At 44.7% G+C, this 12554-nt stretch overlaps 1 protein-coding gene across 2 annotated transcripts in view; it reads left to right on the plus strand.

The window, feature by feature from the left end:
- Window positions 1–12554, plus strand: part of scara5 (scavenger receptor class A, member 5 (putative)) — a 56636-nt gene that overhangs the window by 38062 nt on the left and 6020 nt on the right. For both annotated transcript variants that reach the window (XM_084483937.1, XM_084483938.1), the window contains exons 8-11: window positions 99–179; window positions 2456–2563; window positions 5197–5265; window positions 11905–12093. In XM_084483937.1, the coding sequence (XP_084340063.1) occupies window positions 99–179; window positions 2456–2563; window positions 5197–5265; window positions 11905–12093 (447 nt within the window). The remainder of the gene's footprint in view (window positions 1–98; window positions 180–2455; window positions 2564–5196; window positions 5266–11904; window positions 12094–12554) is intronic.

Genomic DNA, 12554 nt, shown 5'->3' on the forward strand with positions numbered 1-12554 from the left:
CACATTGTGTAAGTAAACACAAAGTGAAGGAAAACACAGAGCTCATGCCGCTGGGTGAAGGGAACCAGCCTTTATTGTCCCCTTTGTTTCTTCCACAGGGCCTCCGGGGCCAAAAGGGGAAAAGGGAGACACGGGGTCCCAAGGGTACCACGGACTTCCAGGAATAGCCGGGATGAGAGGTGGGTGGATGTACAAATAGTCTATCAATGTTGCTCCATCAGTGTAGATTCCCCCACTGCCACATCTGAACCAGTAACAAGGGCAGGAATTATTCTCATTGGAGGACAGGAGTTAAAGGTGCTGTTGGTGATATTTACTATACAGGCAGATTTCGATTTTAGAGTGCTCATTTCTGACCAATCAGGTATCTTTGAAAGAAATGCAACATTTCTGATGACAGAGAAACAGAAGGAGAGAGAGAGCATAGAGGCAGGGGATGTCGATCAATATATTGATCACATGTTCTGGGTAATCCAGTTTGAAGCTTGATCTGGGCTAGTCATTTATATGGATTTGCATGCACTCTGTATGTATATTGTCTTTAACATTTTTATGTTATTATGTTCAATAATCACCAACGTAAACAAAGAATATCGTGTCATTCACAGTGCAGTATAAATTGTGAGGTCCACTTGCACATTGTTTAGGATTTCCTGCACCAAGGAATCTTGGACCCACAAATAAAATGTCAAAGATTATTTCAATTATAACAGACGTATTCACAAGTCAGCTCAAAAGACAGCAAACTCTTTCTGACACCTTTTCTTTTTGTCTAATATAGCTAAAAGTGTGTCTTACAAAAACCTAACCTTTGGTTAAACTACATCTATACTTATGTAAACAAACAATGGCCCCTGCCCAATCCCCAGCCTGAATCACCAGGGCCCTCGCTGCCCTCCATCCCCCACCGGGCTCAGGCTTTAGAGGCTCCACGCTGCTCGTCCAAGAACCTCCACATCCCCTTGAAACACACTGACCAGGAAGTCTTCCAGGAAAAACCGCAAAGGAAAAAGTACACCTACAAAAATTAATGATTAGAAAAATAAATGTTAATGTTTTTCATTTGTTACCATCAAAACAACGCTGTAGCAAAAGAGAGAGGGGAAAAAGTCCTGGCCCGTTCTCAGCACCTCTTTTTGTTTCAGTAAGTCTGGCTATGAGATCAGGATAATAATACACTCACACCCTCAGGGGTTTATTGACTAACATGGTACAACCACAAAACACACAAGTTAAAACCATCACAGAGGAGAGTTGTAAGACGCTGGGCATTTGTGTTTATATCTTCAACACAGTGACACCAGTGCAAAAAACGGTTGACGCAAAAATATCCCAGCAGTATGCCAGATAGAGTATGCTAAGGTCTTTGAAGTACACTTCAAACTCAAGCTTCACGAGACACAAAGAGAACCACACAACAAAGACAATAAGAGTAAGGATTAGAAAAGCCGCAACAGTTGCCCTGAAAACATGAAAACTCGCTGAAGTGTGTTTATTTATTCAAACAGTTCAGACACAGCCTTGACTGGGACTTGGATATGTTTCTTCTGAGTGTGTTTGACAAATGCAACAATTGCTGGAAACCAAATATGAGAGAAGGCGATGCACCGCTAAATACAAACTGTGACATTGTGCGTCATTCAATATTTTTATAGAATATTTGCAGCACTTAAACCCTGTAAGCAAAACAAGGCAGGGAAATGGAAAGACCAAGATGTTATCCTCTATAAGATCCAATGAACTAATCCGTTGGAAGTGTAGCGATGGCAGAAGAATGGGTTCCAAAATGTGATTGCTGCAGAACGCATCATGACATCATGTTTAGTTTACGTTTTCTACTTTATGGTTTGAATCCCATCTTATCATTAAGGTTTGCATGGCAACACAACGCAAACACATCAGATTGCGACTTGCAATGAGCAAGTCGCCTTCACGACTAGCCAAACTCCAACCCTAGCCAAAGCGTGTTTAAGTCGTGATTCCAGTAATTGCCGCACAGTTGTACCACTAGCAACTGCTAATTGGCTAAAGACGTTTAACCCTGTGAATGCTTTCTAGGAATGCTAGGTCACCGTAACCTGTTGGCTTGCGGTGGAATAACCCTAACCCTGAGATTTGGAGAGTGGGGATTACAGCTTTTGGAACGAGTTTCAAGTGTTTTTACACCCAGACAAATGCAAGCCAGATATGCTCTCTAGTGAAATGACGTGTGTGTGTGTGTGTGTGTGTGTGTGCGTATTTGTGTGTGTGTGTGTGTGTGTGTGTGTGTGTGTGTGTGTGTGTGTGTGTGTGTGTGTGTGCGTCCGTGCTTATGCACATGTGGGTGTGCGTGTGTGTGTGTGCATGCGTGTCTGCGGGCATGCTTGTGCGCACGTGGGCGTGCGTGTGTTTGTACACGCGTGTGTGCATGCGTGTGTGCATGCATGTGTGTGTGTGTGTGTGTCTGTGTTGACAGGGATCATAGGAGAAAAGGGGATCCCTGGCTCTCGGGGGTTGAAGGGCCCACAGGGGGTGAACGGGAGTCTGGGTGAGAAGGGGGACATCGGTCCAGCTGGGCCTAAAGGTACGTGGCTCTCTTTCTGGGTTTGATCCATTCGTTGTGTTATTCCCATGCATCCTCTCATCCATCCGTCCTTTTCATGAGATGCATGCTTCCAAACTGGAGCGTTGTATTTCAGATCCCTGGGAACACAAACGTTCCTCATCTAGTCTCATGGTCACACACACACACACACACACACACTGCGTGTGTGTCTGCGTGTGTATCTGCTTATTCCTTATATCTGCTCGTCAAAGTAGGCCCACATGTCCGACACAATACTCACTGTCTCCCTGTGGGCCAGTTAAACTCAAGCTTTTGTGTGTCGTGAAAAATTGATAAGATTCACGCACATCAAGGTATTGCATGTCTTATCTCTATGCCATGTGGGTCTACAGAGGGGACCAATTAGCCGGCATTTATATGTAAAGACCTGGCCTCTTCCCTGCAGTGTTTGCGGACAAACTAGGATGTGGTCTGCTGCTGCGGCTAACGGGCAGGGGCAGCAGGATGTAGTAGGCCGCTGGCGCACTGGGTTATTTCTTACAGATCAACAGAAAAATGTCACATCCAAGGGCGCACCCGCTTCCGTGTGCACCAAACACACACACACACTCACACATGCACACACACACACACACACACACACACATTTTCAATGCAGTAGGTCAAAAAAGCAGGCTTAATTACATGTGGGATAAACTACTATTTTTAGGTAATCCACCACACCCCGACCCTCCTTTAGTAATGCTAATGATACAGGTCTCCAAGCAAGGGTCTCCTTAGGTGCTTTTGGGTGGGCTTGGGTAGGGGTGGGGTTTGGGTAAGGGTAGGGTTTGAGTAGGGGTAGGGTTAGGTGGTGGTGGTGGTAGGATATGGCAGGGCTGGGGTGTGGGGGGGGGGGGGGGGGGGGGTAGGATGGGGAGTGGGTTGATGCGCTGGAAGCAAACCAATGTTTTGAGATGGAAATAAGTGGTGTCCAAGAACATGCTGATTGGAGGGAAGGTGTCACACATAAACACAGAGGTAAATCCGCTGCCAGCGCTGGAACCACAGGAATACCATGGATTTGCTGAGCTGAGATCACCAGAATAGTCCCCCATGATTGCTTTTGGTTTTTCCGCTGCTTAACCAGCCAGATTGGTTGTTTGGGGTTCCGCAAAGAAATCAATTTCTCTGTTTTACTCCTCCCTCTGTCTGTCTGTCTGTCTGTCTGTCTGTCTGTCTGTCTGTCTGTCTGTCTGCGTCTGTCTGTATGTCACTCTTTATCACTGTGTCTCTCTGTATCACTCACTCTCTGTCTATCTCTCCCTATCCCTCTGTCTCTTGTCTTTCTCTGTCTCTATCTTGCTCTCTTTATATCTCTCTGAGTGTCTGTTGTGCTCTCTCTCTCTCTCTCTCTCTCTCTCTCTCTCTCTCTCTCTCTCTCTCTCTCTCTCTCTCTCTATCTTTCTCTCTCTCCCTCTCTCTCTCTCTCTCTCTCTCTCTCTCTCTCTCTCTCTCTCTCTCTCTCTCTCTCTCTCTCTCTCTCTCTCTCAGCCAGAGGCTTAGGCTGTCTGGTCCACTCCTCTGAGTGGGCCAGACAGGGCCCTATCCTCTAGTTGGTGTGCCTAATGCCTAAAGTATACAACGATTACAGTGCTGGCTTACACTGTTAGAGGCTTGAGGTACGTTGAAAAAAGAGACCATGGAGGACCACACATGAAACGGCAGAGGGAGCGAGAGTTTTTTTTGAAGGCTTGCGTTATTTATTTATTTTAAATGAAAGAAAAAAAAAAAAAATCTGTTCACTTTTGTGTTATTTCAATCACATACACATGTTCTATTCGCATATTCCAGGGTTCAGGTTTCTATAATTAGGGGTTTAAAGCCCCCTGGCCCAACCCATAGTCTTTTTTGATGTAAGTCTCCTGTAGCGTATAATCTTCTAAGTGTGTGTCATGTGTTCACATGTCCTTTCCCCCAATGGCTTTCTGAACGGGCTGCTGGGAAAACCGCCACATCTGAAAGTCCTTTTTTGATACAGTTGCTTCAACACCAATTTTCCCCCAGGATAAATCTGATTTTTTCAAAACATCTCAATATGTGGATCTATTTTTGCAAAGTAGACCCAAGTCTCTACAAAATATGAATTTGAAAATGGGTTACACCCTTTTATTTTCATTTATTGGTACCACCATGATAGCAACATATCAAATAACACCATTCAAAAACATGCCGATTTGGCTGCATTGAGTAAGGACCGAGGCAAACCATTGTGCAAACTATTTACAAATTGGCCAAAAAGGTTCAAGTTCAGGTTTTTTATTCTCTGACTCAAATGTTCTGCCTTTGTTTAACATTATTTAATCCACTGGTTTCTATGTTTTTTGTGAAGACTGGCCTGTTTAGAAGAAAACTGACTTGAAAAAAAAAAAAGTTAAATGTATTAGATTCTGATGCAACCCAGATGATTTATTTGGTTATTGAAAAGGGTTTGAGAGGTACACAAACTATACTGAAGGCGTAGCTGCACTGAATCATGAGTCATCATTTGTGGAATGCTCTATATTTTATTTTATTTGTTTGCTTGCTCCTTGCATAACCTAATCTATATCTCTATGTCTCTCTCCCTCTCGCTCTCCCTCCTTCTCTATGCTTTGGGTCCTGTTCCGCAGGTGAGAGAGGAGACAGGGGTTTCAGGGGAGAGAAGGGCGAACGAGGAGATGGCGTAGTGGATAAGAAAGGTAAGCAGTACTGTTAGCATCTGAACAAACTCGTCCACTAAACACAGAGCGAAATATATGGTGTTGTTCAACATACATTCAACATGACTTCCTAACTGCTATTGTAATAGTGTTTCCAGGTGTAGAACCTATATTCCCATCAATCAAACTTAAAGAGCAGCGCACTCCAAGTTACCTAATGTGGGGTAAAGTATGTAGCAAACCATGGTAACATATATTTTAATTGACCATACTTTATTTGACTTACCTGTTGTGTTACGTCACATTCGACTTAGTTCCGTTGTCTGCATGCCTGGCGCATTACAAAGACGAGTCTTTAATTCTAAGGCTGGAGAAATTAAAAGTAACGTTCAAATCTAATTGCTGTGTACTTTCCCCACATTAATGAACTGGGATTTGCCAACCTGCGATATGTTCTTTAAAGTAGGGTACCCACCAAACAAACACAAAATGATTCATAATGAACAAGTGATCATCCATGTTTACAGAAAATGGAGGCACGTGGCGTATTAGCCAAGTGTGGATTACATGCCAATGCAGGCTTCCCCTTCACAGCATACAACATACTATTCCTTTACCGCCAGACTGCCTCGACAGACCGTAACCATGGAGTGACTTGACTTCACTAAATCAATTGGTTGTGGTTTGTTAATGGGCCTTAGCTACTAATGGCATGTATGAATGCTCTTATGGCAAAACTAAAATATTACACACACACTTGCACACACACACACACACACACACACACACACACACACACACTGGGAACCTATTAGGGTTAGGGTGCCTACTGTCTAGAATGAAACCCTTTGCGATTCATTACACAGTGTACGTTTTATAGAGCAGAATTCAGTGCCATGCCGAACGTTCGGGCAGAACATTTGAAAGCGCATTGCTCAAGAATGTGACGCTTCAACGGTGTGAGGCTGAGGCTCCAACACAGACCCACAAAAACAGACCGAGCGCATGGCACCACACTTAGATGTGTGTTTGTCTCTGTGTTTGTGTGTGTGTGTGTGTGTGTGTGTGTGTGTGTGTGTGCGTGCGTGCGTGCGTGCGCGCGTGCGTGTGTGATAGAGAGAGAAGGTCAAGGGGATTGTGTATAAAACGATATTCAAGGAAGCCAACAATAGAAGAGAAAGAAAGGCAAAACAAACCTAACGATACTGCAATAAATCACAGTCAATGATTCATTGAAAAAAGTCAGTGATTCATTTGGTTCTCCACCCGGGGCCAACGGAAACAGTGTAGATAACTCTGTGACATCCTCCTCATCATCCTTATCCTCGCTGTCCCCCACCTCTCCCAAGTGGTCAAGTCTCACATCCAAATCTTATTTTGCAACATTAGAGGACCCTGCAGAGAGGTCTGCCCGCCCACGTGCCCAATCTCACATGTGTGTGTGTGTGTGAGTGAGTAAATGCGTATTAAATGTGTCCATACTTTCCTGGATTCATGTGCATACATTTATTTTCCAACAGCCACCAATTCTCAGGAGAAGTGCAGCACAGTGTTTTTAGCTGCTCAATCGATTGGATTGTTTTTTGGCAAACAGACAATATGTAGCACAGGTTTTCTGTCTGCAGCCATTTAAAACAATATTTGCATTGAGCATATTCCTTTAGATAATCTAATGTGTAGAGTTATGAACGCTTTTGTATTGCCCTCTCGCATACACCTTCTTGTGGGTGTGTGTGTGTGTGTGTGTGTGTGTGTGTGTGTGTGTGTGTGTGTGTGTGTGTGTGTGTGTGTGTGTGTGCTTGCGTGTGTGTGTGTGTGTGTGTGTGTGTGTGTGTGTGTATCTGCGTGTGTGTGCTTCCGTCCCATTTGTCTGTGGGAGATGGACAGGCCTTTGGTTCTCTGTTGCCATGACTGACTGTCAACACTTTAGAGGTTATGACATAGATTTCATACTTCATTTATCTCACCATACCAGTTCCTTGATCTTTTGACTCTATCCCCTCACCACACGTGCACAAACACACACACACACACACACACACACACACACACACACACACACACACACACACACCACATTCACATAAAGAGGGAATGTATGCATGTGCACTAGCACATGTGCACTAGCACGTACTTGTCATATGCTGTGTCATGTTTTCTTACTTCAAAGCCTGATCATTCCTTAGGAACGAAGCAAATTCATCCCAGATTGTGTGTGAGTGTGAGTGTGTGTGTGTGTGTGTCTGTGTGTGTCTGTGTGTGTGTGTGTGTGCGTGCGTGCATGCGTGCGTGCACGTGTGTGTTTGTGAGAGAGACTACACTGGGGCCCTAATGCTTCTTTACTGTATACGAATAGCAGTCTTGTTGACTCTGGAACATACTATCCAAGAAAAATAAAATAGTGACAAGACAGAAAATGTGTACACAAATGTCCCAAGAAGCCAGAGTCACTTTGGCATTCTTCTAGACCCCTACACCCTCACTTTAACACTCCCATGCCCCCCTTCACACACACACACACACACACACACACACACACACACACACACACACACACACACCACATCACTCAGGTTCTCAGTTCCACATCATCTGCAGCCCCCCATGACCACAGGTCGCCATGAAAGAGTTGGGCTGCACGGGGCCCTTGAGAGGCGGGGCCCCTGGCCTGCAGCGTAGAAGTGCTTTTATCAGACAATGGGCTTGATTCGGTTCCTTTGCCTCGGTATTCCTGGCTTTCTGCCTTTTTTTTTTCTTCCTGTCTTTCTCTAATTTATTTTGTTGCACAAAAGAACGATAACATCCCGATAAAAAAAGAGTAAAAACGAGAATACAAATGTTTCTGCTTATGTTATTAGTTCTGTGTGTCCTTACGTGTGTCCTTTGTTCCTTTACTCTGATGAAGAAGGCAAGAGGGAGACGCTGAGACGCACTATACTGAACCGCAAGAAAGATTGAGCTCTTTATTGTTTTTTAGGGCGGGACGTTATGAACACACTGCTCTAGTTAGTGTCTGTCTCTGCGCCATACACTCCGCTCTCGTCCAGGTTCTCCCTCCCTCCCTCCTTCTCTCCCTCCCTCCTCCCTCCTTCTCTCCCTCCCGCTCTCCCTCCTTCTCTCCCTCCCTCCTCCCTCCTTCTCTCCCTCTACTCCTCCCCCCTCCTTCTCTCTCTCCCTCTCTCACTCCCTCTCTCCCTCTCTCCCTCCCTCCCTCTCTCTCTCCCTCTCCTCCTCCTCCCCTCCTTCTCTCTCTCCCTCTCTCGCCAGACAAACATTAGTCATATCAGGCCCAAGTGTCCCTGGCCCGGCTAAAGGTTATGAAAGCAAGTCAGATGGAGAGAGAAAAGTAGGAGGGAAGCAGGGAAGGAAGGAAGGAAAGATGCACAGTTTGATTCCAACCTGTGGCCATACACCATGTCATCCCCTCTCTGTCTTGACTCTCCTGGCCCAAAATACACAAAACCCCATCAAATATAAATTTATGAGAAAGAAAGACAAATGATGATTGATATGAACTGCCCCGGTCTCACTAAGACACTGACAGCAAATAAGTAAGAATAAACTTTATTGTAAGAATAACAAGCAGTGGTTTATCCAAGGATACTGCTGGTTGATAGCTCTCCTCCTTCATTACTGGAGAAGCAGCATTCTTCCACATCTATGCACCATTAGTTTCTCTATGTTCTATCAAACGAGGTGGAAAGAAAAGTACATTTCGCATTTAGCCAGCGATGAAGGTATTTGGAAATCATGTGGACAAATGAAGTGGCTGGCCTGTTGTCTGTGTGTGTGTGTGTGTGTGTGTGTGTGTGTGTGTGTGTGTGTGTGTCTGTGTGTGTGTGTGTGTGTGTATGTGTGTGTGTGTGTGTGTGTGTGTGTGTGTGTGTGTGTCTGAGTGTGTGTGTGTGTGTGTGTGTGTGTGTGTGTGTGTGTGTGTGTGTGTGTGTGTGTGTGTGTGTCTGAGTGTGTGTGTGTGTGTGTGTGTCTGGGTTTCTTGGAAAGCATGTCTTCCAGTATGTGTGGAGCTGTCAGATTCCCTAGAAAAGGAATCAATTGTAGAGAAATATGGTGGGGCCCTTGCAGGATTGGACTTATATCTCTGAGGAGAAAGAATGGTATTTTCATAATTGGTCATTTGTCTTTGTGTGTGTGTGTGTGTGTGTGTGTGTGTGTGTGTGTGTGTGTGTGTGTGTGTGTGTGTGTGTGTGTGTGTATCTGTGTTGAATGTGCCCATGCTTGCCCAGATGCATGTGCATGCATAGATTTTCCAATAGCCACCAATGCATACAAGCACAAGCAAGTACAGCACAGTATTTTTTAGCTAGTTAAACTTTTGGATTGCTGTTTTGCAAATATGCATGCATAATATGCAATATGTGCAATATGTAGCATGTGTTTTCGGTCTGCAGTAAACAACTTGATTTATCAAGAGTGATTCCAATGCACAGATCCCCCTATCAACCCTCAGATCCATCATAGCAGAATAAATCCAAAGTGTAAAGAATGAGGACCGAAAAGAAAATGTGCTCGATGTTGATGTTCGCTCTGCCGCAATGTGTCATCCTTTGATGCTCTTCGATCGTGAGGTACGATATAAATCAGGCACACTTCTGCTGGAGGTAGTGTTGGAAAGCGCTCAGCAATTTCTATATATTAACCCGCCACACCCCCTCCCTTACCCCCAGTGGGATATAGTGTGTACAATGTGGTTCACATTAGTATCTCCCCCCCCCCGACCCTCTTGTCTGTTCCTTCATTCCCAGTTCTGGAATTCCACAAAGGCAGGCCTCATTCGGGACTTTCCTCACGTTCCTCCTCTTCCTCTGCATTTTCACTCAAAGTTGACTCCAAGTGATCCCAGTTCTTTATATTTATGCATTTTTTTATTCAAACCCAAAAGTGAAACATATAATCATTGATAATTTTTTCATTCAATCTGTGTTTTCGTGCTTTTTATTAGATTTTTTGTTTTTTTTGTTCTTTTTGTTAGTTTTTCTTGTCCTTCCTCTCATCCTCCTATCCTTCCTTCATAAACTTGTTTCTCAAAATATAATAACAAAATAAATAAGATAAAGAATAAGAGAAAATGGCAAACATCACTGTGATATCATTGGAATAACTGCAACACACTGACAAGTGTGTCATGTTATTATAACATATCATTCCATGCTATGTAATGAATGGCGACGGTCTAGTGAGAATCAGACGCGTGTGCATGTATGATGGTCTGATGAGGCCCACATCCTGTCTATATAGTGCGGGCTTGGCCCTGCTTCTCCAGTATTTCATCATCCCGGCCTGGCCGCTGCTGCCCGGGCCCCACAGCCCAGAGAACACTGTCCCAGAGATCAGCACTTAGCCAGTGTGTACATTGTGTGTAAAGACAATGAGGTTGGGGAATGAGCCAGATAGTGCAAGACACACACACACACACACACACACACACACACACACACACACACACACACACACACATACACATACACACAAACATACCATCAAAAAACACACACGTACACACACACACACACACACATATGTACACAGGCACGCAAGCACAGACTCACACATTTAAGCCGTTTCTCAATTCGCGTTCTCGTGTGTTCTCGTGTACTTGCGTTCTCGATAAACGTCATCAGTGGTAGCCCAAGCACTGTTCCAATTCCAAGTACGCGAGAACGCAAGTACTGTCGTAAAACCCGGAAGTGTTCTCGATGCGTTCTCGATGAGGCCGTTCTACCGAGGATGCATCGGAGGTGACTCGTGTGGACTTGGGACCGTTAAATATCCCAGAATGCATCATCAAGTCCGCTGCTGTTCCAATTGCAGGTGCGTACTCGCGTTCTCGGAAGTCTGTACTTGAAAGTCCGGACTTGCCAAGTACGTACTTCCAAGTCCACGAGAACGTAGTCCGCGTACTTGGTATTGAGAAACGGCTATAGATTATGTATGTTGGTTGCCATATGGTGATTTATCAACAGGCGGCTGTGATGCAGCTGCTGCACTGAGAATGATCCTTCACAATGTGTGAACATGTTCTGCTGGTATGGATGTCTTTCATTGTATGTATCTATAACACATACCTGCACACCCACACACGCAGTGACTGTGTGTGTTCCTTTTCAATGTGTCAATATGTTAAATGTCATTAATGTGCTCTCGGAGTTCTTCAATTCAATTTTTAAAAAGGCGATAAGCTGTGTTGTGTTATTAAACATTGATTTTGTGTGTTACAATTTAACTACTCTGGCATCACTCTGTCTACCAAGACTTTAGAATCTCATTCACACCTTCAGATGGTGCACAGCAGAATACACAGTATGCACACAATCTACCCAACTGGTTCTTGTCAGCAGATACAGGAACACTACACACGTGATGGATAGAGATACCCAAGAGTAAAGAACAGGACAGGATTTAGCAGGATTTGGTCATACTTAACTTGTTTCTCTAATAAAACCAAAGGCAAGGTTGTTTATGGAAAAGTCTGAAAAAAAAAGCCTGTGTGCATGCAAACACGTGTTTTCCAATCACAGCGTTGAGTGTTATCCGAAATATGGGCACATAAACACGCAAATAAAAAGCTGTCGCTGTGCCCAATTTTGTGCATTTTGTGCAACTGTTCATCTTTGTGTGTTTGTGTGTGTGTGTGTGTGTGTGTGTCTCTCTCCCCCACAGTGGAGGAGCCTCTGGTGCGGCTGGTGAACGGCTCGGGGCCCCACGAGGGCCGCGTGGAGGTGTTCCACGAGCGGCGCTGGGGGACGGTGTGTGACGACTCGTGGGACCAGAAGGACGGCGACGTGGTCTGCAGGATGCTGGGGTACCGCCGCTCCACCGACGTGCACAAGACCGGACGCTTTGGACAAGGTAGGGAGCCCGGGGGCTGACCGGACTGATGAGTGAACCACACCAAACACTAGTTAGTAGGTTGAGACAAAGTGTACTGAGTTTGAGACGAAATTCCAAAGATATTATATCATATCAAAACACAATATCATTGCACAGGAGTTACACTCAAACTAGGGGGGAGAAAAACTGTTACAGGGGGAAGCTGTCAGGGAAAGCTTCAGGTCTAGAGAGAATAATTGCTCCAAATGTGTACATGTTGCAGCACCATCTCAATGTCCCAGTTCTGTTTTGCCAAACAGAGCCACTATTTACATGTGTGTGCGGCAGGATTAGTAGCTCCATCATGATGAATGTAGTGTTTTCAATATGAATGGCATTTATTTTACCAGGAACACATGTAGCAAGCTGCATAGAGGGAAATTCACATCATTCCACTGTGACATGTTATTAATAGATTCTTATGCACTTCTGTTCAAATG

This window comes from Micromesistius poutassou (genome assembly GCF_964030765.1).
Source record: "Micromesistius poutassou genome assembly, chromosome: 19".
Classification (NCBI taxonomy): Eukaryota; Metazoa; Chordata; class Actinopteri; order Gadiformes; family Gadidae; genus Micromesistius; species Micromesistius poutassou.